Source organism: Leptonychotes weddellii, chromosome X (genome assembly GCF_054177405.1).
Source record: "Leptonychotes weddellii isolate Sample4059 chromosome X, ASM5417740v2, whole genome shotgun sequence".
NCBI lineage: Eukaryota > Metazoa > Chordata > Mammalia > Carnivora > Phocidae > Leptonychotes > Leptonychotes weddellii.
In genome coordinates, this window is record NC_138385.1 from 34,602,840 (window position 1) to 34,629,715 (window position 26,876).

The following is a 26,876-nucleotide window of genomic DNA, read 5'->3' on the forward strand; positions in this document are numbered from 1 at the left end:
TATCATTATTTAAGGATCCCACCCATAAAATTCTTAGAATTTTGTGCCTGGAGGTGTCTAAAGAGTTTTACGGAAAAAACCCCACAAAACTACATAATCCACTGCATATGCCTTTATCCCTTTGGCTGCCAGGAAGCCAAGGGATACAGTTAAATTAACAACTGACCTTCAGTAATCACTTTATGCCAAATTCTTGGCATGATTACAATAGTCCTTTGTTTTAGAAGGCTTCTGATGCATTTAATGAACCTTTTGTACGTGTGACTATCATGAAACACACTTAAAATCCTTTCTTGAAAGCAGATAAGGTATTAATTATAAAATTAAATTATCACTGCCAACTAAACATCAGGGATCATTTGCTAAATACAATACTTTAGTAGAGGTGATTCTTTTAGAAATTATAGTCTAATATCATAGAAGGTCTGAAAAATAATTTTTACAAAAGCACCAGCTCATCACCCTACACGATCACTAGTAACATCTTCCTGTTATTGTTATCACCTGATGATAGTCACGCAGCAGTTCAACCACTCCCCAAAGCCAAACTGAGGATTAAAATTTTCCCTCAAGCACGGAAAGGTGTTATGACCAGGCGTGTATCTAATAACTTGAAAATTTTCTTTATTAAACTATATCCCAAATAAAGTGGTGCAGGGGCCCCTTGGTGGCTCAGACAGGTTGAACACCCAACTCTTGGTTTCGGCTCAGGTCATGGTCTCATGGGTTGTGAGATTGAGCCCTCCATCAGGGCTCCACACTCCGCGGGGAGTCTGCTTGAAGAATTCTCTCCCTCTGCCCCTCTGCCCACTTGCGCACTCTTGTGCAGCCGCTCTCAAATAAATAAATACATCAAAATAAACGGGTGCGAGTAAACTAGGACATTGCCTTATTTTACTGTACATAACTGATCTCACTAATTAAGATCAATCCTTCCCTCCAGTAGTATTATAGTATACAGACTTTCATAAAGCCTAAAAAGCCTGCAAACTACACTCAGATTATACAGCTTGGTCAAGAAACAGTTCAAGAAATCTTAATATTTTTCTTATGGTTTCCTCTAAGTCAGAGATGATAAATTAGGCAGGGACTGACGGTAGAAGAGCTGTGCCTAAAACCTGTTTGCTCTTAATGTAATCTATCAGGTGGAAAAACCTGGTTTAGCAATTTAAAGGGTAACACTCCATGTTCTCTCCTTCTAGCTAATGGCGTGTTCCTCAACTGGCTTTGGGCCAATCATTCTCCCAATCTTCTAGTGAGGGCAGACTGGCCATGTCCATCCAATGAGAAAACTAGCTTCTCCATTCCTTTCCTTTAGCATCAGGCATAAGGGCATCCATAAGGCTACACAAAAGGAAATAAAGCGAAATCTAATAGGCAGGTAGTATTCTTAAGAAAATCTCAAGAATTTAGACGGAGACATTGGCATGTGCAAAATGCAAGGGATTAACTAACCGGGGGATATGGTTCTTAGGAAAATCCTAGGCAACCAAAGTTAGTCTTCCCCCTCTCATCCTATCCAGAGTAACGAAATAAACCAAAGGTACTTACCGCTATTGAAGAGAATAAGAAAAAAAAAAACAACAACTTTTGAATATACTAAAAATTTAAAAGCCAGATGAAATACTGCATCAGCAAAAATTTAAACAGTAATACCTAGAGCTGGGCAAATTACTTAACTTCTGAATCTTAGTTCCTTCATCCATAAAATGGGGATAGTAACTTCTCAGTAGTGTTGAGGGGATTAAAAATGGATAAAGTACTTAACATAGGAACCAGCACATCTTAAGTACTCACTATACATTAATCACTATTAAGTACCGTTATTGCTGATGAGAACAGAAATTGGGTCAACTCTTTTAGAAACTAATCTGCCAACCAAATGCCTGAACAATGGTGCATACCCCTTAACCTAGTAATTCCCCTTCTAGGGATTTGTCCTAAGGAAATCATCAGAAATGGTCAAAGATTTATGTTCAAAGTTTTCATATAAAAGCATTAGTCAAAAATGGGAAATATCTAATAGCAGGGACTTGGTTATCTAAAATCATAGTAAAACGGTAAGACAAGACTCTACAGCTATTTAAAACCATGTAGACTAAAATATTAAGGGGAGAAATTATTCAAAAAATATTGCTAAGTGATGAAAGCTATAAATACCTCACATTTTTTAAAATATTTTATTTATTTATTTATTTGAGAGAGAGAGTAAGGGAGAGGGACAGAATCTGAAGCAGACTCCTCACTGAGCACAGAGCCCGATGCAGGGCTCGATCACACAACTGTGAGATCATGGCCTGAGAAAAAACCAAGAGTAGGATGCTTAACTGACTGAGCCACTCAGGCACCCCAAACATCTTACATTTTTGAAAAAGTACTTAAACACACACAAATATCTGGAAGGTCATAAATTAAAACGTGAACAGTCAACCGTGGATGGTGAGACTATTTGGGGTGTCTTTTTTCCCCTTGTCCTCTTCTGTATTTTCCACATTTTCTGCAATATCATCACCACCACTTCTTACCAACATTCACTGTGCATTTATTGTGTGGGACAGTGTTTTCCTTTACTCCTATCTCATTTCATCTTCACAATAATTCCATGGGTAGATATTACCTTACAGATGAGATTACTGGGGCAAAGAAAAGCAAGGACTTCACATGCAGGTTCTCTGATTCCAGAGCATGAACTTCTAATCTCTCTTCTCTGTGTGTGTGTGATACACCCACCTACATGTATATATGTATGTATGTTTCCTAAATAACTGGACAGCAATGGATGATCTTGACTTGAGAAGAAAAGCCACTCTTCTCCAGAGGGCACCAACCCCTGAGATTCTGGCAAATTGTACAGACAGCAAAACTGTCTCATTTGAGGCTGGGCTCTGCAGTTCTCCCTCTGATGACCCAGAGTACCCACTGAGCTGCTCGGTCCATGTCCTTAAGAGCCCAGGAGTCACACAGGGCAGCAGTTAACATTTCTACAGTGCAGAAGAGCCAAAGGTGGGGGGGGGGGCGGCGCAGAGAGGGGGAAGCTCCACAGGTAACATATTCCATTATGTTCAATGAAGATTTCAGACCATCTCAGGAACCAAAAAGCTAATGATTAAGCCTGATTCAGGGAAACCAAACCAGTCAGCAATTTTCCATGTTGGGCTTAATCTTAACCAGGGTTTCCAAGCATGCTATTGTCCAGCTGTTTAAAAATGAAACCAGCCTGATCTCTGAAGTAGATTGGGATTGCTGATGAATTCAGATCAGTCAGAACACTAAATTGTTCTCACCCTCCCTGTCTCCCAATATAGCTTCAGGTTCTATGGTATTGCTTTAGGCAGAGGGTGAAGGGTTAACACAAAGAAAAATAAGGTCTTTGTATTTTTCCTAGAAGCCTAGGAAAATGATTTAATAACCGCAGTTCTCTAAGGGGGCCGGAAAAACCCCTCTAAAAGAAAACCATTCTTGGCCCCTGCCTATACTGCCACTGGCCAAGTCTGATCCTGGACTGTCTTATTATGGTCACTATGGTGTGGTCACAGCCAAAGACAGCAGCTTGGCCAGCCTCTTCTGACTAAGCCGTTGCCTGGCTGCACTATCATCTGCATCACAACCAGCGGCCCCATAAGCAAGTATCCAGAAGGAAGCTGTCCACTACACATGAATGCTTTTATCAGCAGGTCTAGGAAGGATAGGGGAGTTACACTTCGGTAGTAAGTTTAAGGAAAGAGAAAAAGGAAAGGCTTCTAGGAAAAAATGTTGAAAGTAACCTTATCTAATTTAACTGATCCACTAGGTTTGGTGTAAACTTTCCCCTTAACAGATGACTGCACCTGTGAGATTGTGGGCACCGTCCTGATTTGATTGACAGGGCAAAGAAACACCAAGTATGAATATCAGAACCGTTAGATTCTACATTCAGGTGGAAGGATCAGGTAAGTAAGTTTATCTCTAAGATGGCCCCCAAAGTGCAGAAGGAAGTTGGAAGTGGGGGGAGGGAGCAAGTTTAATTAGCAAGGCAATGAAAAAAATTCGAGCTGCGATGCACTATGCAATTCCGGTCTTCCACTCATCTTTCCTCCATTATCTTAACACTCGGGGATAATAAAACTGTTTCCTAAATTCCCCACGCGGGCTAAGAAAAGTGGACAAGTTCAGGATAGACTCTGCTAACTGAAAAACAGGTTTCTGTATCATCTGGACCAGTAGCTGCACTGGGGAAGGTCAAGGATGCCAGAACGAAGGTTCCCTAAAATTGTCTGGATGGCTCAAGCTGAGATGCTGGCAATCAGGATGCAGAGTTGATGCATCACTTTATCTGAGCAGCTAGATTTAACTTCAGTACGACTCCACTTCTAAAGACGTGATGCTGAAGATATGAAAAGCCAACGCCTGCCAATCCAACGGAAGTCCTTAGTAATAATTTTGGCGCCCTCAGTACATAATGTCAGTTTCCCTCACTACAAAAACCCGACCGACACCATTTCGAATTGAAAAGCTGCTTCTTAAGACTCTAAGAGAAACACCAGGAGGGCTCAGTACGCCGCAGTAAGGTTCTCCCAAGCAAGCTGGTCCAAGAGTTAAAGTGAACCCAGTCCTGTCTGGATGGCTCCACAGCGAAGCGACAAAGCCACGTGTCCCCTTGGCTGAGGCTAAGCGTCTTTCCCTTTCCGTCGCTCTAGGCAGCCGCTATCCCCGTCTTCGGTCCTCCAGCCCTTGCCTTCAAACCCAGCAGCTTCGCCTCCTGCTCCATCTTGACTCCACCCCACCGCACGGTGAGAATGAACGTGACCCTCCCGCGAGAGGTAACATAACGGAAACAACCCGCGGGGCACGCTCGCCACAGAGCTGCCCCTTCCCCTTCCCCCGCCCCCCCCCCCGCAACCCGGGTCGCACACAACTCACGCGGCGGCCCCATCCCCCTACCCTCTGTCGCCCCAGCGTCGCCCCCCGCCGCCCCGGCAGGTGAGGCCGGTCGGGGTCCCGACTTCGCCCTTACCAGGTCTCTTGATTGCTGAATTTCTTAGTCACCACCTTGCCTAGCTCCAGGCCCAGGCGGTCAGCAATTTTCTGGGATAAGTCCTGGTGGGAGCTGCCGCTGAAGATTTTAATATTCGGCATATTGGCTCACTACCCTAGGCACTCTCCGCTCAGCGATCACTGCGGCTGCCGAGACGGGACCCGAAGTCGGCCAAGAGACTCGGTGCTGACCGCTTCGCGTTGCTACTCCGCCATCTTGCATTCCCGCCCGGCGTGCGGCTCTAAATTGCCCCGCGCCGGGGAGGCGGGGCCAGCAGGCAGGGCCACACCCCGCCGCCGCGATTAGCTGAGCGGGAGCGAGGGGCGGGTTTCTCGCCGCAGCTCGGCCTGCCCCCGCTTGTCTCAGGTATTGGCTGGAGGCCATGAAAAGGGCGAGGCTAAGGCGCGGCGCCGCCCCCTGAAGCTAGGCGGTCGGGGCGAGCCGGCTCCCGAGCGCCCAGGCGAAGCGCGCTCTACTGCGGGGGGGGTGGAGGGATGTTGGTGGCGCGTCGTGCCAGCTCTTTCCCGCAAGCGGGAGACCAGACACGCTGTTACCCCAACCCTTGAGCACCCCAAGTAAGTCTGGCTCTGGTTTGCCGTTCCTTTTAAGAAAATCTGTTTAGCGCGATGGCAGCCAGTTTGTCAGAATGAAGGGGAGATTTCTGAACGGGAGTTTGCATGTTTCTGAACGTGATTTTTATCTCTTCATAGGGCAGGGCTGATTTAAAGCACGTTGACATCACCGAGAGACACCCGTGGCACGGGTGCGTCCAGAGGGCGTGTTTGCCCTTTGCGACTGTGCAGCGTTGCCTTTGCCTGGAAGACGAGTCGCGAGGGGAAAGGTACTGAGCGCCCGCCACCTCCATCATCCAGAGCCACGGCAAGAGAAAGTTGTGTTTTGTTTTGGACGATGGGACCAAGTGTGTTCAAACAAGTGAAGGAGTGTGGATTTTCCAAAATACCCTGGCAATAAAGGTCTAATTTATCTACCCCTTGGAAAGGAGAGAAGATATAGTATATGTATGAGACTCCAGATTAAGAGCCCCGAAGGAATCAGGAAACCTAGTTTTTGGTCTTTCTGCCTCATGTGAGCCTCGGCGTCATGTCAACATGTTGCTCATGAGGCCTTTTACACCATGTTTTATTATTTTTATAATGATACATGGGCTAATGGGACCAAAGAGAGCCTTCTTCCCTCCACCACATTTTCATTGAGCATATTCCAAGCACAGGTTAGAAGAGAAAAATCATACAATTTTAGAATCATACAATTTTAGTTATGAGCACCATAACTACAAGCTGTAAAAATAGAAGGGACTTCAGAAATCATCCAGTCTCCTAGCTTCATCTTACATATGGTGAAACTAAGACCCAGAGATGGGAAGGGATTTGTCCAAGTGGCATAGGCAGAAAATACTCAAAGCAGCATCCTGTGTTTCTCTCATTGCCATGTTCAGCAGTGTCCATGGAGGACCTCTCCTTCTGACCCTTTGTCATACTTTTACGAGTTCAGAAATCTAATGTAGGCCCAGGTGTCTAGGGGTACTTGGAGAAGGAAGCAAACAGCAAGGCAGAATATTAAGGCAGAATATCCATCCTAGTTCATTCATCAAATATTTACTGAGTGCTTTGTTGCGTACAAAGAGGTGTGGGGGCACCTGGGTGGCTCAATCAGTTAAGGGTCCGACTCTCGGTTGCGGCTCAGGTCATGATCTCAGGGGCCCTGGGATCCAGCCCCCAGTTGGACTCTGTGTTAAGCAGGGAGTCTGCTTAAAGATTCTCTCCCTCTGCCCCTCCCCGCCACTCTCGATCCTTCTCTGTCTCTCTAAAATAAATAAATAAATCTTAAAAAGCAGTGTTCTAGGCATTGAAGGGATTAGAAAGTATTTGCACCCAAGGAATTCGTTCATTCAAAAAATATTTATTGAATACTTTTAATGTACCCAGTCCTGTTCCGGGCACTGAGAATATGATAGTAATCAGTCAAAAACCCCTGCTCTCATGGAGGTTACAGTCTCAAACAAGAAATGTGTAAACAAAGACAATATATAATATGTCAAATGGTGGTAAGCGCTGTAGAGGAAATTGAGGCAAGGAAGTGGGATAATGTGCCAGGATGGTACTAGGGGAGAGGGAGTTTTAAGTGGGGTAGTCAGAGAAAGCCGATCTGGGAAGGTAACAGTTGAACAAAGACCTGAAGGAGATAAAGGAAGGAGCCATGTTGATATCTGGGACAAGCAGAGGGAACAGCAGGTGCAAAGACCCCAAGGCAGGAGAGTGTCTAACTTGTTTGCAGAATAGTACAATGGTCGGTGTGTCTGGTGCGGAGTGAGTGTTGGGGCGGTGGGGGTAGAGCACGCCTGTAAGAGAAAATCAGGAAAATAAGGTCAGTGAGGTAAGAGCAATTGGTGGGAGGCTGCTGATCAAGGACCTTGCAGGACCTTGTAGGCCATTTTAAGGATTTCTGCTTTTACCCAGTAAAGTGGGTTCTTTGTTGTTGTTGTTGTTCTTGTTATTATTGTTGTTGTTTTAAGCAAAGCATGACATGATCTGACTTCCCTTTTAAAAGGATCATCTCAGGGATGCCTGGGTCTGTTAAGCGTCTGCCTTTGGCTCAGGTCATGATCCCAGAGTGCTGGGATCGAGCCCCACATCAGGCTCCTTGCTCACTGGGGAGTCTGCTTCTCCCTCTCCCTCTGCCCCCCTCCCACTCGTGCTCTCTCTCACTCTCTCTATCTCAAACAAATAAATAAAAAATCTTTTAAAAAAAGGATCATCTCAGCTGCAAATAGAATGTAGGGGTCACAACAGGAAGCCGGGAGACCAATAAGGGGTTGGCTTCCTAGTGGAGAAAATGAGACACTTAGAAGCCACAGAACAATTTACTACACTACCACGGAGAAGCCTCTGCTGTGGCCAAGCCCCCAAAACACAGCAGCTCAAGAAAGACAGATGGCTTTTCTCTGACATCACATGCCGGCCATTCTAGGCTAGTGGGACAGTTATGCTCCATGCAAGGTCATGAGCGCATCCACAATTCTAGCTCATGGGAAGGAAGAAAGAGGTCCAGGGAAGGGGTCTCCTTTGAAGCAAGTCAGGTGGAATTTGTCCATTTCACTTTCCGTCATATCCCTTTGGCAACAGCTCTGTCACATGGCAACAGCTTAGTTGCAAGTCACACCTAGCTGCAAGCAAGACTAGGAAACGTCTCGGGAGGTGGCCCTGTGCCCAGGCAGGAGAAGAAAATGGATTTTGGAGGTACAACTAGACATCGGCCACAAGATCCAAGCAAAGTGATACGCAGACTCTGTGGGAAAAGGTATCACCTCTGTGCGGCACATCCTGGGAGGTGGTTTTGGAGGTCGAAGTACATTTTGTACTGTTTTGACAGGCAATGATTGGGAGGGGGTGGGTCTCCCCAGGCTTGAGACAAAGGTGAGGAAGTAGAGAGGGGTTTTAAGGAAAGGGAAGTAGTCTACTTTGGCTGGAGTATCAGGTACTATGTTGAGACTTTATTCTGCAAGTGATGGGAAGCCATCCTTCTGGAGTAAGGGAATGACATGATCATAATTGTGTTTTGGGCAAATTTATCTGTAGAGGATGGATAATAGGGAAGAGATTGGAAGCAGGTGAACCAGGTTGGGAGGGTAAGTTAGTCATGTCCTTAACTGGGTCACTAGTTAAAGGATTTAACAAGAGGGTCGGGAGGAATGCGATTTGTGAATCTCAACCTTTTGGAGATCACGGACCCCTTCGAGAATTTTATGAACACTGTGGATCATCTCTCCAGATAAATGATCATGGAACCCTGGACTCGTCAGATTAAAGCTCGGGGCCACTGGGAGAATTTTGTAAACACCCTTGTCATTGGAAGGGCTCCCTTCCTTTCAAGAGATTTTCTCATTTTAATGAAGGATAGTGGGAAGAAAGGCAGGCAGGGACAAGGGGCTCCCGCCCTAAGAGGAAACCACCCTTAAAAGTATTTTACACCCCCCTGGAAGGAGCCCTCCACCCTTTCCCACGTGATAGGTAGATGACAAAAACGTGATTGTATGACAGGTACATGGAGGGTTAATCCGATTAAAACAGCCCGCCAACAAGCCCATAAAAACCCCCTAGACTCAGAAACTCCAGTGGCAACCCTCTCGGGTCCCCTCCCTCTTCCAGAACTTTGTACTATCGCTCAATAAACTTTGCTTTGCTGCCCACCACCCTTCATCTGGTCTACCTCTTCATTCTTCGAAGCAGCGTGACCAAGAACCACGGGCACCCACGGAGGGAAGAGAAATCCTGCAACAATTTGTCTCCTGTGTTCTGATCTTTTTCCCTCTGGAGGCTAGGGTGACCTGTCCTCATTGTTCATACTGTTCAGTGATGGCAGGTGGGCGTCTTGCATGTAAGCACAACAGAGGGCTTTCAGAGGCTGCCACAAAGCACATCACATCTAGAGAGAATTCCCCATGTGCTGCCGCCCCGCTGAGCTCACCAGCTGGTCAGCAGCTGGCCCTTCCATTGGGCCCTGAACTCCTGGACTCACGTTCTGTGTCTTCAGCAAGTATGCAAGCTCTTTGAGGGCAGAGACCACGTATCTCCCACAGCCCCTAGCACAGACCCCTGGAGTGGGTGCATTTTAAACACTTAAGGATTTGAAATCAAGATCTGGATTGACACTGAACATAAATGAGGAGGTGAGTATTTGTGGCTTGTCAAAAATTTTCAGTGTAGGAGCCCTTTGAAAGAGCAAAGGACATATACGTCAATCATGGTTTTTATTAACGAAAGTCTATCTTAAAACTAGTCCCGTTCCGGGGCGCCTGGGTGGCTCAGTTGGTTAAGCGACTGCCTTCGGCTCAGGTCATGATCCTGGAGTCCCTGGATCGAGTCCCGCATCGGGCTCCCTGCTCGGCAGGGAGCCTGCTTCTGCCTCTGACCCTCCCCCCTCTCATGTGCTCTCTCTCTCTCTCATTCTCTCTGTCTCAAATAAATAAATAAAAATCTTTAATAAAAAAAAAAAAAAAAACTAGTCCCGTTCCGGAAGCTTTATCTCACAAAGCCAAGTTTGCTGTTTTACCTTAAGTAGGATCTGGCCGGACCCTTTAGAGGCATTCTCTCCTAGGGTTCTCCTAAGTTGGTTTCCTAGGCATGTAGGCTTGATTGTACAAGGTCAGTATCCCAAAAAGCTAGAATCATCTAGAGATTTAAGAGATGGGAGACTTGAGCACCCCCTGGGCAGAATAGCACTGGATTAAAAAAAACAAAAAAACCCCAAAAAAACCAAAAAAAAAAAAACCAACAAAAAACCCCCGCAGGGGCAAGTGGGCTCTGTGGTTTGCTCTGGTGTTTGACTTTTATGAGCTTTGGTGTTCTCCCAGTTGAATTACTGATTTGGGGAATGTTAGGGTGATGCTGGAAGTACTTGCCTTTGTTTTAAAAATCCTTAAATGAAAGAATGTAGAAAAATGTGCCTTTTAAAAGCTAATAGGCCCTCCAAGTTCAACCCACTCATTTTACTTAGTGAGAAACCTGAATCCCAGAGAGAGGATGTGAATGCCCAAGGTCACAAGCTAGTTCTTGGAAGAGCTTTGAGTAGAACCAAAGTCTTCTGGCTCCTGGTGTATGGCTCTTGCTTGTAGCTCAAAACTGCAAGTCAAATCAGTCTTTTCTAATGCTCAGCAGGGGGAACATCTGTCCACTTTCTACTTGGTTCTTTGAATTTTTTTTTCAGGTCCCTGGGGGACATTGTATGAACATTCCTGCCATGCCAGGGTAGGAAAGGGGCAAGAATGTTTGTCCTTGCTCTCACTTTTCCTACTGCTTCTTCTGTCCTTGGTGGCCAAGAGTCCTGCCATTGCCGTGGAACACAGTTTTGCCTGTAAGTCATACTAGGAAGCAGGAATTCCAGCCACTCCCAAGAAAACTGCAAACCTGCTTGTCCATACTGCAGATTTAGCAGGGAGGAGCAGATGGGCTCCTTAGTTTACAAGTGGGCAGGCTGAGGGACTGAGTGATTAGGGTTTTAGAGAAGTCAAAGAGAACATGTTAGCTCAGTGGCTTGGCCACTCCCCATGGTCATAATCCCATAACTGAGAGAAGGGATTTCCGACAGCCACGTTACCAAGGTCACACAGCATGCCTACCAATTAAAAGATCAGATTCACCGCATCCCTATTGGATATGACTATATCCAACAGGGCAGGAAGCCCTTAAAGCACAACACAAATTGCTTTATTTGTTAATCAGATGGCTTAAAACGGAACATATGCTCATGATACCAGTTTTTGCTGGGGGAAAGGAAGAGGAAGAAGAGGTCATTTTGAAGGGAGGGCCGGCCTAGCGGGTCGTCACCATGTAGATCATTGAGAAGCCAGGGGAACTCATGAGGACCCAGGTTGTCCTGGCGAGAAAGGGGTGGGGAGGGCCCCCAGGGGGCGGGAAGCAAGACCACCTTGGCCTCCTAGGCCATTGTGCCGTGATCCTGGGAGCTGAACCATCCTCCTCCCCTGCGGGTCTTTGAAATTCATTTCCCTTGCAGCACAGCGAAATGCCATAGGTTGGCCCACGGCTAGGGTGGCGGTGGGACCCACAGGAACTAAACACTGGGCAGCTTGAACTTGCAGCTGCCCCTGGGAAGCTGGCTAAGGGTTTGGAGTTGAAAGTCCTCTCCTATGAGCTAAGCCTAAACGTTGACGAAAAATTAGAAGTCCGAGCCTCCTTCAATTGTAGCTGCTTCTAGCGAGGAGGAGAATGGAGAGAGGACAGGAGGATGTCAGAGAAACGAGCCAGGGCACTGGCCAAAGGGCAAGAAGAGCCTCGGGTCCGCCCGAACGTGTCCACCACAGGACGAGGGTTCTCCACTGAGATTCCCAATGTCAAAAGAAAGGCCTAAGGGGGCCGGGGGTCCTGCATATCCCTCTTGAGGGGAACTGACCGGCAGATGGCTTTGACCGAGGACGACAGGGATTTGAAGGAAACAGGCCCCTGGGTTTCTGGTCCCAGGCTCTTGGTGCAAGCTTAATTAGTTTCCAGACCAGTTGCAAAGGGGGGCAGTTCCATTTGCACTTGTTACGCTCGTACAGCTTGGGTGTGGGATTTTTATAGCTGCTTTTCAGCACCACCTCATTAGTCCTCCGAGCCGCCGAGAGAGGCCAAAGATCCAGTCATCTTTGTTTTAGAGAAGAGGCACAAAAAGGTAAAATGACTTGTACCCCCATCATATGGCAAGTCAGCGACTGTGCCGAAAATAGCACTGAGTCTTTATTCTGGGGAACCGCTCAACTTAGCCCACACGGCTTCCCTGCTTCGCTTGCTCATTGCAGGTGCAAAAATCTCCGGCTTGGAGGGAATCTGGCTCCCCTGTCTATTCTTGGGGGCAACCCTCTGCTAAAGCATGTCACAGGCAACTTCTTCCCAGCACCGTGCCACGCCAGGTGTCTTATTTCCGAAGAAGTGTTTGGCCCCCACCTGCGTGGCCAGATTCACGGACATAGGCCAGTCCCCGATGTCCTACCTCTGGGGCCCATGCCAGCAGTTAGCTCACCTGATGGGCCTTGAATGTGTCCAATATTTTGACAAAAGCATGTCTAGTAGTAGAGGATAGTGAACGCTGGGTAGGTGGGCATGGGGATAAGGCCAGAAGTATCAGATATGAGTCTCAAGTGTCTCTGAAATGGTATGTATTCTTTTTTTTTTTTTAAGATTTATTTATTTGAGAGGGAGAGAGAGCATGAACTGTGGGGGGGGGGGGCAGAGGCAGAGGGAGAAGCGGACTCCCCGCTGAGCTGGGAGCCCGAGGCGGGGCTCGATCCCAGGACCCCGAGATCATGACCTGAGCTGAAGGCAGACGCTTAACCCACTGAGCCACCCAGGCACCCCGAAATGCTACGTATTCTTTACAAGGCATGAAACTTGTGCATTCCTCACCATGATATTTTTACCTAAAAAAATATTTAATGTATTATTCACATGATATTTTCCTCCCAAATCTTTTTTTTTAAAGATTTTTATTTATTTATTTGAGAGAGAGAGAATGAGAGATAGAGAGCACGAGAGGGAAGAGGGTCAGAGGGAGAAGCAGACTCCCCGCCGAGCAGGGAGCCCAATGTGGGACTGGATCCCGGGACGCCAGGATCATGACCTGAGCCGAAGGCAGTCGCTTAACCAACTGAGCCACCCAGGCGCCCTCCTCCCAAATCTTTGAGAAAAATGCAAATGCATAAGGAGTATGGACTCAGACTCCAGTTTGAAGAGCATGAAGGGGGGCAGTGTGCGTAATTTTGACGGTGGCTTTTTGGACACACTGCTCTCCCCACAAATTTCTATACACAAATAGCACTCCATCCCCGGGTTCCGAGAGGCATGTGGCACTGGGGCAGCCTGCTGAAGAGAGGTGAGGGGGGCAGGTGGGCTTGCGGTACCCCACACCTCACACCCCAATGTTACCAATGACCTTTTGGTCACCCACTTGCTGCCTGGATCTGTGAGCAACATTTACAGGCCATCTTCTGATCAGTGTAGCTACACCTGTGCCTGTTTCCGGGGGAACTGCCTCAAAGGGGGGGCCGGGCTGACTCCTGGAGTGTGGCCCTCGAAAGCCTGGGGAGGTCTGAACCCTGACTGGCTTGCCACCTAGCAGCTGTGTGGCCTCGGGCTAGCAATTGAACCTCTTTAGGCCTCAGTTTTCTCCTCTGAGAAATGAATATTTAGTTTTTAGATTTTTATTTATTTATTTGACAGTAAGAGAGAGCGAGAGAGCACAAGCAGGGGGAGTGGGAGAGAGAGAAGCAGGCTCCCCGTTGAGCAGGGAGCCCGATGCGGGACTCGATCCCAGGACCCTGGGATCACGACCTGAGCCAAAGGCAGCCGCCCAACCAACTGAGTCACGCAGGTGCCCCTGAGAAATGACTATGATCATAGTCTTTCTCTCTTAAACTTTTATATATATATATATATAATATATAATAAAGTATATATATATTTATATTTTAAGTATATATATATATTATATATATTTATATTTTTAAGTATATATATTTATATTTTTAAGTATATAATATATACATATTTTTTTTTTTAAGTAAGTTCTTTGCCAACTGTGGGGCTTGAACTCATGACCCTGAGATCAGAGTCGCACGCTCCACCGACTGAGCCAGCGAGTCACCCCTCGTCATCTCTCTCTCGAAGGGTTGCTAGGAAAATTAAATGAGATCATGCGTGTAAAGTACTTAGCACAGTGCCTGGCATACGGCAAGTGATCACACTGTTGTTTTTGCATATTTAAGGGCAGGGATCAACTTTTCTGTGTTGTGGAAGGCTCTCAGCATAGTACAGACTCATATTCCTTTTAGCCGAAGCCGTGAAAATAAGAATGAGGAGTCAACACCCAGAGGGAAAGACAGACATCACAGACAGGAGGGCTGGGGAGCTAAAAGGGGGTTCATTCCTAAGTGGTGGGTCCAGACCCTACAGCTGGAAATGTCCAGAGCATGCCCCGGTAATACTGGGAATGTGGGAAGCACACAAGGGCTTGGTGGCCTGGGCGAGATATTGCTAGCAGCACTGAAGTGAATCAAGCACTTTGGTCCCTGTGAGAAGACAGGCCTCCATAATTCTCCTCACAGTGGCTTCCAGAAGCTCAGGTCGTTGGAACTAAGAGACCGTCCTGGAATTCAGACCATTTTTCCAGGGCCCAAGACTGAACCCTCAGAGGTTTTTTTCCTCTGACTCCATGGAGAACCGCCTCCTCAATGCCGACGCCCACCCAGAGTCTGGCTTCCAGCCTACAGGATGGGGAACGGGATGCGGTTCTCACTCTCATCCTAGCAGCTGCTATTGGGAGGAATTCGATCCTAAGATATACGTTGATGCCCCTCACCAGTGCTGGCGGCTGATCCTCCCTTGCCCCTTCTGGCAAGGAAGAGTTCTGGCTGAGGCAGGTCCTTTCCATTTCGGATGAAATTGCCTATTATCCACAGTGCCTTGACAACAGCTTGACAAAAAAATGGGACTCTGACAGCACCACGGGCATCCTGGGTCCATGCCAACAGCACGAACCCATTTTCCTTTCATTGGTTGCAGTCAGAAAGCTGCAGTCAGGCTCCGGGGACTCAGGTCTGGTAGGGGGTGGCTGAAGAGCATCAGCCTCGGGCTCTGGCTCAGGCCGGAGATGACCAGGTAGATGCGTGGTGGGAAGACGGCCTCCCCCCATGCTTTGGGGTACCACACAGTGGTCCTGCGTCCACAGAAAAGGAGACCATCAGTCATCTCGGGAGAGCTTCCGAAGCTTTGGAAAAGTAGTGTGTGAAAGTCTGCTGAGTTAATGGGACACAGGACGATGGACCTGACTTCGCATTCTTTGACAGGAGGAGGCCAGGCTGCCTGGCCTCGTCCAAGTGCCCTGGGTTAGCCATTCCCAGGGGAGAGAGGGCCCTTCGCACGAGATACAGAGGTCTGGGAGGGCTCTCTCGTGACGGTCATCTCGTCCAACACTCGTTCATCCCACAAATATTTATTGAAGCCCTACTACATGCAGGGTCCCGCGTGGATGGGTACCCAGGGACTAGAACTGAGTAAGAATGCTTTCTGGCCAGAGGGAGCTGCCCATGTAGTGCAGGATGAGAGGGGCCCCAAATTTCTGGACTGTCCAGTTAGGTTTTTAAGTGGGAACAGGTCTCACTTTACATTGGCCCTGCCTTCCACTGAGTTCCAACCTTGGGGTTGTGGAACAGTATCCCCGGTGGGCAGCCCCAGAAGAGTTCTGCACCAGGGGCTAGGCCTCTCACCCCTATGGCCTCCTGCGTGCAGTGGGGGGGCCTCTGCCTGCGCTGTTTCTGGCTCCTCCTCTCTGCCCTCCTCCCAAACCACTTTAGCCAGGACCTCTGCAGGCAGGAGAAGAGAGTCTGTGTCCAGTCTTTGGGAGGAAGTGATTAATTAGGGCCACGGTACGTGGTTGTCTCGTTTGCCTACTGGGCCAACAAGGCCGGGGTGGGGGGGGGCTGGATGGAGCTGAAATCGTCATGTATCCACAGGTGCCCATGTGTCACCCAGAGAATGATTTTCTTTCTAATTATCACAGGGGGGTGCGTGGCAGGAAGAACATTTATCTAGTTGGCATGAGGGTGCCTCATATGCCCGTGGGGACCTGTGATTACCAGAAGAAAATAAGAGAACGGGAGAAGCAAAATCATTTCTCTCCATTCGATATAAAGCCAGAGAGGCCAGCCCTGCTTAGGGTCCTGCTGCTCCTATCCTTTTGAAACACCCCCCCCCCCAAAATCACCAGAGGGCACTGCAGGGGATTCACACCAGCCAAGCTATACTCTGAGGCAACTGGGCACGTTTCAGAGGGAGAGGCCCCATTTCCCAGTTCCACCCAGAGAGCTGTCCCCTACCCTGTCTGTCCCCTACCTCCCAGGCCATCCAGTGTACTATGCACTATGCACGGGGCGCATTGTGTTTCTGCAACCCACCCCCCACCCCCACCCCCACTCCCTTCAGCTCTGAGGTCACAGCCAGGCTCAAGAGAAAGGAGTAGACCATATTCAATTCCCGTGACCGTGACCCACAGGAGGCTTCTAAGAGGAGCAAAGGGAGGCAGCACGACAGGGTCCTAAGCTCTCATCACTCACTGGGGCCCAGGCAGATGGGAGCAGAAGCTAGGGAGAGCACTCGGGGTGTGTGTGGGGGGGTCCGTCACCAACCAGCGAATCAAGGACACAAGGACACCCACAAAGAGGCACTGCAAAGGCTTATTGGGATAGTAAGATGAATAGATTTAATCATTCTTGTTTGAAAAACAAGACATAAATTAGTATATATATATATAATTTATATATTTTATGTAGTATATATACTATGTACAGACATTAGAAAATGTGTCCTCTCCGTGAGGCTGAGGGAGAGGTGAAGGATGGCGGTGGAATGACATGGGCAGGGGGCTGAGTGGCGAAGGCGCAGGATCAAGAAGTTGGGAGAAGAGGAAGACCGCGACGGCCCTGGGGCTTGCGGTGGTCACGGGGGAAAGGGTTCCCCCACTGGCTGCATCTCTGGCCCATTAAACAACTTGGTCCTAGGGGGGAGGAGAAGCAAGGAGAGGGGGCGCTGGCTTCTACAGAAGGGGCTCCCCTGATCCTTGCCGGGAGAAATCGCCACTTGGGGAGGGGCGGGGGCTTTATTGCGCTGCGTTGGGGGGGGTAGTACTGAGGATGGGCAGGGGTTAAGCACAGTGTACATCTTTATAAAACTCACATAAGAATGAGAGATTTCACGCGGACCTTTCACGTAATGGTGAAAGAGAGGCAGACACAGGGCGTGAGCGTGTGGCAAACGGGGGCAGGTATGGAGAGGTGGACAAGAAGCAATCTATACAGAATAAACATTGGCTTTCTTTGTTCCCTACAGTGTGGGACAGCTGGTAGGGACTCCGTGTCTTCACTCCCAGGAAGGTTGTGGGGGGCGGGGGGGGATTGGCGGGGGTGGGGGGTGGCAGCAGCAGTAGATGTGCGTCAAGGAGGATGCTAAACAGTGTGAATTCCCTTCCAGATGACTTCGGAGAGAGAAAGAGAGAGAGAGAGAGAGAGAGAGAGAGAGGTGCAGGACTGCACCGGGTAAGGCGCTCAGCTTCTTTTCTTAGAGAGACAAATCCACAGGGTCAATACACAGCCAAAAGCAAATACTCAGGATTAACATACCACGGTAGCTTCCAGAAGTTTAAGATATAGTCATCAACACCCCCCACCCCTACCCCCATCCCCCCTCCCCCCACCCCCCCATCCCCAATCCGTAGCTAAGTCAAACTCCTAAGGACAGTCTGTCTGGTAGATGTTGAGAGAGGAACCGAACGCCCAGAGCGCCAGCCCCAGGGCTGGGCCGGGCTGGGCCGGGCTGGGCCGGGCGGGCTCCAAGGCCTGCGCCCGGTCTCCCCAGGGCAGACGTTTATCACCAGGTACCTTACCCAGAAGGAGTGGGGTGATCCCAGATGCTTGCTCCCTAGTGGACTGAGCCGCCCTGCCCATCAGTGAGGGACAGGGCACTTTGGGGATGGCTGGTGTGGAGCTACTGGGCCTGGGGGCGAGGGCTCCCGAGGCCGCCAGCCTGTGGGGCCGTGGCCGCAGACAGCCCTGCGTGGTGGCTGTTCTCCGCAGACCTGCCACCCGGGCACAGGCCCTCTAGGTGGCTTCTGCCGCGTGAGTGTGAGCCCAGGGTGGGCGGGCACGGCTGGGCTGAGTGCCCTCCCCCCCCCCGCCCACCGGGCGCTGTGCCCTGATGCTACGGCTTACAACTCTGTGGCATGGGGGGGCAGATGCCAGGGGGGAGCTCAAGGCCTGTGGGCCTGCCTGCTTCAGGCCCCGGCTCCCCTGGCCCCCAAAAATGGAGCAGGAAGGTGAGCCTGATGTCACCTGTCAGCCCTAAAGAAGAGATAAAATCCAGCTCTGCGGCGGGCAGGCAGGCAGGCGCAGTGACGAGGGGCCTTGGCCCTCACAGTGACGACCAGAGGCCGGGGAAGGGGCGAGGATACCCAGGGTGGCAGGCGCCCGGAGCCGTCGGGGACGGCCTCAATCCGGGGAGTTCCCACTCCCTGGCGCCTGAAGGCCCTCGGACCCCGACTGGCCGGGCAGACACGCACACTCACCACAAGATGCAAAGACCACAAAGCTCAAACCTGGGGCCGTGGTTGGGGGCGGGGGGCGGGGGGAGGCAGGCCTGGGCGGGTGCCCTACTTGATGAGGGTTTTTAAGGAGCGGGTGAATGTGCTCATAACAGTCGCTGGAGTCGGGGAGCCCGGGGGGTGCCCCGAGGCCGCCCCGACAGCCGCCGCGGCGGCCGGCTGCTGCTGCTGCTGGTTAAGGTTCCGGGTGGTGGACTCCTCAGCGGCGCGCAGTAGGAAGGTGTAGTTCCTCACCACCTCTTCGACCTTGGCCAGCAGCTCTTGGCGCTGGGCCTCGGAGCGCACGATGAACACCAGCCGCACAAAGGTCTCGATGAGGCTGCTCAGCACCTGGAAGCTGCCCGTGATGGCCGCCAGCATGTGAGTCGGGCTCTTGTCCACGTTGGCCACGCGGCGGCAGGAAGCCCGGAGCTCCTTGAACTTGAGAGCCAGCTCGAGCTTGTACTCGGAGATCTGAGAGACGTAGGGCTTCGGGGCGCGGGCCTCGGGGCTGGCCACGCACTGGCGCAGGACCGTCAGCAGCTCATTGGTGTCCAGCCTGGCAGCCAGGAAGCCGTCGGGCAGGCCATAGGCATGGGCCCGCAGGGCATTGATCTTGGCCAGGCTCCCCTCGAAGGTGGACGCCCGCAGGTCGATCTCCTGGGTGCGGGAGGCCTCGGGGCTGCTGCTGCTGCAGGTGGCAGCATCCAGCACCTGCAGGGTCCTGCTCACCACGGGCACCACCTGCTCGTCCAGCTTCATGCCGGGCAGAATCTTCATGGGGATGGAGTAGGAGAGCTCGTCCTTGCTGTCGCTGGCGTCATCCGCCATGTCGCACTTGCGGTAGTAGAAGCAGTAGCGGATGGAGCAGCATCTGCCGCTCTCGCTGTCCTCGTCCAGATCAGCGGGCTTCCGGTACACCTCTTCTGGCAGCGAGAACACTGCCATCTGTCTGGGGCCTTTGGTCTCAGGGGCAACCTGGACGTATGAGGGCTCTCCCAGGGTCGGCGACTCCAGGGACTTGGTTTTGGGACCCAAGCCTAGGGGGAGGCCTGCCTCTACCTCCTTGGCCTCCCTGGGCAGCATGCCCAGGGGTGGGTGTGGGTAGATGTCTGAGGTCAGCGAGGCCCTGTCACCCTGGTCCAGTTCACTGATACTGTAGCGGCGCATCAGCTTCCGGTAGTTGGGAGCTCCCAGACACTCCCCCCCTGAGGCACACGTGGTCAGGCAGGAAACGCCGCTCTCGGGGTCCGATCGGCACTCCCGGGATTCCAGGCTGGTGGAGCGGAGGCGCCCTTCGTTGGTGGGGCTGCTGAGGCTCAGGCCCGCGCCGGCCTCCGGCTGCCTCTGGCTCGGGGGGACCCTGTCCCTCTCCTGGCCCCGGAGGCCGGGCACGGGCGTCTGGGGGGCCTGAGGCCGGCCCCCCCGGCAGATGCGCTTGCAGTCACAGCTGCGCCTCTGCTCCCGGGACATGCCCGGCCCCTGCTGCACCGGACTGCTACGAAGCTGGCAGCTGCAGCGGCCCGGCGCGGGGGGCTGCAGGTACTCGGTGCCCGGCAGCTCCCCCTGGCTCGGGGGCTTCAGAAGTTCCTCGAGGAACTCGAGCTCATACTGCTTTACCTTCTGCAGCTGGGCCTGCCGCTCATCGGTCTCCTTCTTCTGGCGGGTCGGGAAGGTGGCAGAGAATAAATTGCGTAGCCGGAAGGGTCCTCGGGAGGATTTGGGCTTCGCGGGGCCTTCGGAGGCCGAGTGCGCTCCGTCCAGGGTTGTCTCAAGCTTCCTGGAGGGCATGGTGCTCACCTGCCGGCTGGCAGCCTGGGGCCTCAGCGGGCTCTGGCCTCGAGGTTGGCAGCTGGGGCTCTGGAGAGCCATGGAGTAGCCGGCTCGGGGCACCAGGCTGGTCTCCTCGATCTTGCTGCTCTGGGGCATGCTCTCCAGCTGCCCCTTCTCCCCCTGGCCGGAGACGGCGCCCTGCTTGTGCAGGGAGGGCTTAGCCCCCTCTGGCCCGGCCTTGCCTGCCACCTCCCCCAGAGACGGCTTGCTCAGGGACTCCCGACTCGCTCGTGCAAGGTAGCTTTTAGGAGGGAAACTTGGCCCAGGCAGCCGGTCCTCTTGTGGGGAGAGGTGCAGGCTGTCGGCCCGGCTGCCTGTGGGCACTCTGGAGCCAGAGGAGACCTCTGGGCTCAGCGGCTGCTGGGAATTCCGTGAGGTCTCTGGAGCACCGGGGCTCATTTTGAACTTCAGATTCTTACTGGCACCGCCGCTCATCATGCTAACTTCTGATCTTCCCATGCTGACCTCAGGCCTCCCCATGCTGGCCTCCAGCCTTCTCTCCCCACTGCTGGGAGGGCTCACTATGGCCCCGCCAGGGGCAGGTAGGCTCTTAGGGTGAACCACCTGCTGGAGGGCAGCCGAGATGATCGCTGGGGTCACGCTGCCCTTCGGGTCCAGGATAAGCTTGGGGCTCAACCTGACTTCTTTGGGCAGGTTCTCCCTTAGCTCAGAGACCTGCTCTTCACTGAGGGATGGTGTGGCTGCCCTCAGGGACATCTCCAGGCCTGCCCTCGTGTGGCCAGGCCCTTTGTCCTCAGGAACTGGGGACAGCAGGCTCAGATTCTTCTGCTCACTAAGCTGTGGGGACAGTGCTGGGTGCACGGCCAGGGCGTGTGCTCTCTCTCGCTGTGGTGGCTGGGATTCTGACGGGGGCAGCTTCCTCCGAGCGCCAGGGGGGCCAGGACTCTGGCCTGTGACAGCTGGCTGCAGGGCCGGGTTGGGATCTGGGCGCCCAAGAGAGTAAGGGGCCGTGAGGACAGCCTGGGCCGCGCAGCTCTGGATCCGGAAGGGCAGGTCCTTGCGAGCCAGGAGGCTCTCCTTGTTGAGGTGCTGGGCCAGGAAGTAGGTGGTGTTCTGGTGCTGCTTCATGGCAGACATCATCTCTGACATGTCTGTGAGCTCCGAAGAGTTGGTTTCGTGGCCTGAGTCCAGCGATGATTCAGGGGTGATTGTGGCCAGCACAATCAGACCTGGAGGGACAGGGAGAGGGGCTTGCTGCACTTACTCCAATCAAGTCCTTTCGCCAGCCATATGTAGAAAGTTTATGGGGGCGGGGTGGGGGGAAGGCAAGGGCAGCCAGCAGTATTTGAAGCCAGGGAGAAAGCCCAGTCGGTCAGTCCTGGGACTGGCCAGGAGGAGGGGGCAGGCAGCGGGGAGGTAATGGGGCTGAAGGTGGGAGGAGGGAGGGGAGGAGCGGAGGGAGGCAAGCTGGCAGAGGGCTCCTGAAGGGCGGGAATCCGAAAAAGAAACAAAAGAGGCGCAGAGGAGATCTACTGGGCAGTTTGAAGGCAAATTAACATGCACAGCACATGCAGAACGACATGCTAATCATCACTATTTTTAGACTCAATAGCGAGGAAATGTTTGTCAATTGTCCTGAAGAGGCCTGGCAGGGAGAGGCCCCTGTCTATCTGGCCGGGCCTGCCTACAGCTGAGGCCCTTGTGCCTGAGCTTGTCCTCTCTCTGGCGACCACGGGGGGCCTCTCGCTAGCCAGGGAGCGGCTAGTGCTGGGCGCTCCAGACTCTGAGCAAAGAGAAATGCTGGCCCCGGGGGGCTAAACGCATGTGGGCTGCCCACCACCAAGGATGCCCTTGCGAACAGAAAAGGGAGGGGCCGGGACTCTCCCCGGTCAGCCAGGCTGCCTCTGACCCCGAGCTCTTCCTCTTCTCTGTCCACATGTCTCTCCTGCCTCACACGCTTTCTCATACACCTTCTTCCTGTTGCTTTTCTGTTGCCGTAGCGTTTACCCGTTCTTTTTAAGGTGTATGTGTATGGAGGTATGTGCCGGGAATAGGGCTGCAGCCTGACACGCGGGCTTGGCTACACGATGGGTGTACGTGTGTCTGTAACAGGGAACAGCATGCGCGTCGTATGGCCGTCCCACCAAATAATAACTACTACTAGCTACTACTTACGATCAATACTAATAGCTTTACTCCTGACTATGTGCTAGGCAGTGCTTTGCGCGAATGATCTTGTTTTGTGCTCACAGCAAGCCTCCGCGATATGACTATTGTTATCAGACCCATTGAAAATGACAAAAGTGAGGCTCAGAGAGGGTTAAGTGCCTTGCCGAAGGTCACACTGCAAGTGAGTGAAGAAGCCAGGATTTGGGTGCATCTGACTGGGAGCCCATGCTCTTAGGCAAGGTAAGGACCTCAGCCCTGAGCAGTGATGGCTCCTGGCTCCCCTGATCCCAGGTCACTAGGTGGTTAGTTGGTCGTTTTGTTTTTTCTTCCAGTCATGTGCATGCTGGAGGTTCTTTGCCTGTCTTCTAGATCTCTCACAATTTTACTCTGATCCTCCATCCTGGCCTGGCTCCGTGGCTATTCATGGCCCCAGTCCCTGGGGTCCAGCTGCAAGACATTTCCAGAGATGGAATGGTGAGAGCCAGAGCTGGAGCTGGGGCTGAGCAGCCGGGCCCTGACGCAGTTCTGTTGATCCCCTGACCCTATCTGAGCTACCTCTGGCCATCCACTGCCCTGGCACACCACGGTGACTTTGACCTCTGCTCAGGAAGAAGCAATATCACCCCCTGGCCCTGCCTGGCCAGGAGAAGGAAGGGGAGGCAAGAGGGGGGAGAAATGGGCTGTTACCTGCAGTCTGTGGGGGTGGGGGGTGCGGTCCATCCTCTGAGGCTGCCAGGGCTTCCAGAGCCTGCAGAGTGGACACCAGGGCATCATCTAGCTCCTGGGCATGATCTCGGACTGTCCGGGGCTGCACGCTGTCGATCAGTGTCACTGGAATCTCATCATACAGGAGCCCACGCAGGTGGCGTCCTTGTTCCTGGCTCTGGGCCGCCCGGCGCTTGGGGTCATCCTCATCGGAACTATTGTCTCGGAAACCAGGAGGGGGGGCGGCAATGGCAGGCAACAGGGAAGTGCTCTCATCTTCCTCCTCCTCTTCCTCTTCGCTCCCAGGCGGTGGCAGGGACATCAAGTCTACCATATTGTCACGAGAGGAGCCGGGCCTCCCACCTTTTCGAGGGCCCAGCTGCTCCTGGAGTTTGGCTTTGCAAGAGTCACAGTAGAAATTCAGGGCTTCGGCCCCAAGGGAATTGTCCAAGGTGTAGGACCGGGCCCTGCTGGCGCAAGGCTCATGGTCGAGGCTGGCTGCGTCAAAGTCATCGGGGATCACGTCGTAGCCTTGGCCAGAGCTTTTGGACGTGGGGTCAGACTTGGTCCGGGGCCTGGTCTCCTCAAAGAAGATTAAGTTCTCGTTGACGTCCGTCCGGCTTTCCTGTTCCTTCCTTTGTTCCCGCATGTGGAGGTAGCAAAAGCTGACAAGCTCAGAGTCGGCAGGCGGGGGCGTGCAGCGGCTCGACTTCCTGGGGCTGGTGCCCATGCTGCCCACATAACTACTCTCCTTTTTCCCCAGGTGGCCCCCAGGGACAGGGCGGTGGGCGCTGTGCATGTAATCTAAACCCAGAAAGAGAATCAACAGATGAGCCCTGGCGCCGAAGACCGTGGCTGAGCTCCCTTGGCGTTTCGGGTGCGCCACCGGATGGCAGGTACTGACAGAGAGCATTACCTGGCTGCTAGAGGTTAGGGGAAGGGGCAGCTATGTTGCTGCCAACCCTTAAAGTTGAGTGAGGAGAACAGCCCATGGGAAACCGCAGGGGGTGATGGGGGAGGGGCTGAGCACCTTGGCATCTGGGTACAGCTGGGCTCTCACCCGGGTATGTCTGGTCTGAAAGTCAGCCGTCCACATACTTCCAAAAAAAAAAAAAAATGTGAAAATTGTTTTTACGTCCCCCTTGGAACTGGCCCTGCACCCCCTCCCCTGTCCCCACCTTTCTCAGAGCCTTTCCAACCCCCAGTGCTGTGTTACTCTTGGGTTCTGTTGGATCTCTTCTAGTAAAAGGAAATAAATCTGACCAGTTACTCATGCCTTGGTGGGAAAATGCAGAACAGGCCACATACCATGGGTGCCTGAGAATTCGCATTTCAAAGAGGACTGTCATGGACCGACCCCAGAAGAATAAAGCGCCACTAGTAGTATTCTGGGCATCTGAATGTGTAAAGTATATGGGAAGTAGGCTGGGATGTGCGTATGTGGGAGGAGGGTGGGGGGAGCATTCTTCCAATTCCTCACATCTCCTTATTTCTCTGTGTTCGTGCAAGGCCAGCCTGCCTGCTACACAACGTTCTAGTCAACAGCTTTTTAATGATGGTAGGTGCGTACATCTGAGATTTAACCATAGCAAATGAAATGCTTTCTCTCTAAATGGCTTCTCTCTCGTAGACTGTTTTGGGGGCCCTTCCCCATGTCCTCTGGGAGAATATACTCAGACAAGACCAGTTCATTTTGCTAGCAGCAAAGCTAGCAGAGTGACAGACGGCAAGTAAGCACTGACGTAGGCTAAGGTCATCATACACGAGCCCATTTAATCCTCACCACAAGCCAATGAGGTTGGTGCAGTCACTATCCCCATTTTGCAGAGGGAGAAACTGATCCATTCGGTTATGTGACTTATCCAAGGTCACATGAGTCATAAATGGTGGCCTGGATTTGATCCCAGGTTTGAGGGACTACAAAGCCCATGTTTTTAATGAGTACCCTATCGTTCATCATGGCAGTCAAGATGCTAGAAAACAAAACTTCAAAATGCCTTTCGATTTCCAGTTTGATGGGGTCAGTGTGTCAGTGTTGCTTTTCACTAGAGCTTCCAACCGTCACAAAAGCATGGTGCTGGCACTTCACAGCGGAGCCCCAAAATACACAACGCAGAAACTGACTGAATCAAAAGGAGAAATACACACAATTCAACGGCACTAATTGGACACTTCAATAACCTACTTTCAATAATGGATGGAACAACTAAACAGAAGATAAACAAGGAGATAAAGGACCTGAACAACTATAAACTAAGTAGACACTAAGTAGTCACAAAAGTCTATTAGAACATGCCACCTACCAACAGCAGAATATACATTCTTCTCAAGGGCATCTGGAACGTTCTCTAAGATAGACCATATAGTAGGTCGTAAAATGAGCCTCAGTAAATTTAAAAGAAATGAAATCATACAAAATATGTGTTTTTTTGAGCACAATGGAATTAGAAATCAATAACAGAAAGAAATTTGGGGAACTCACAAGTATGTGGAAATTAAATCAAACATCTCTAAATAACCAATGGTTCAAAGAAGAAATCACAAGGGAAATTAGAAAATATTTTGAGATGAATGAAAATGAAGATACAACATACACAAATTTATGGGGTCTAGCTAAATTAGTGTTTAGAGACAAATTTATAGCTATAAACACATACATTAAAAAGGAAGAGATTTCACATCAATAACCTAACCTTCCACCTTAAGAGACTTGAAAAAGAGGACCAAACTAAACCCAAAGTAAGCAGAAGAGAAGAAATAGTAAAGTATAGAGACAGAAAAACAATAGAAAATCAACGAAACTAGAAGTTGCTTCTTTTTTTTTGAGAGAGAGAGAAAGAGCGTGCATGTGCCTGTGAGTGGGGGGAGGGGCAGAGGGAGAGGGAGATGGAGAGAGAAAATTGCATGCAGGCTCCATGCTCAGTGTGGAGCCTGATGCGGGGCTCGACCTCACGACCCTGAGATCACGACCTGAGCTCAAATCAAGAGTCGGACGCTCAACTGACTGAGCCACCCAGGCACCCCAAAAGTTGGTTCTTTGAAAAGATCAATAAAATTGACAAACATATAGCTGTAGAGACCAAGCAAAAAAAAAAAAAAGAGAAGATTCAAATTTCTAAAATCAGAAACGAAAGAAGGACCATCACTACTGACTCTACCGATAGGGACTTGATTATAAGGGATTATTATAAATAAGCTTATACTAAAAAACACTAGATAACCTTGATGAAATGGACAGATACCTAGAAATATATGATCAAAACTGACTCAAGAAGATAGAAAACCTGAATAGGTCGATAGCAAGAAAAGAAACTGAATTAGTAATTAACAGTACCCACCCCGCCCCCACTAAAAATAAAACTCAGGCCCAAATGGCTTCACTGGTGAATTGTGCTAAATGCTCAAAGCACTTAAACAAATCCTTCACAAACCCTTCCAAAAAACAGAAGAGGAGGGAACACTTCACAACTCATTCTATAAGTATTACCCTCGTTCCAAAACCAGACAAAACATCACAAGAAAACTACAGAGCAATATTTCTTATAAGTATAGA

At 51.1% G+C, this 26,876-nt stretch overlaps 2 protein-coding genes across 3 annotated transcripts in view; both read right to left on the reverse strand.

The window, feature by feature from the left end:
* PRPS1 (phosphoribosyl pyrophosphate synthetase 1) overlaps nt 1–5,272 on the reverse strand; it is an 18,370-nt gene extending 13,098 nt beyond the window's left edge. Inside the window, exon 1 of the mRNA XM_081808448.1 lies at nt 4,994–5,272. Coding sequence (XP_081664574.1) covers nt 4,994–5,115 — 122 coding nt within the window. The 5' untranslated portion in view covers nt 5,116–5,272. The remainder of the gene's footprint in view (nt 1–4,993) is intronic.
* Nucleotides 5,273–17,787: 12,515 nt separating this feature from the next.
* Nucleotides 17,788–26,876, reverse strand: part of FRMPD3 (FERM and PDZ domain containing 3) — a 57,742-nt gene continuing 48,653 nt past the window's right edge. For both annotated transcript variants that reach the window (XM_081808449.1, XM_081808450.1), the window contains 2 exons: nt 23,306–24,127; nt 17,788–21,678 (listed from right to left, as the gene is read on the reverse strand). In XM_081808449.1, coding sequence (XP_081664575.1) covers nt 18,725–21,678; nt 23,306–24,127 — 3,776 coding nt within the window. In that variant the 3' untranslated portion in view covers nt 17,788–18,724. The remainder of the gene's footprint in view (nt 21,679–23,305; nt 24,128–26,876) is intronic.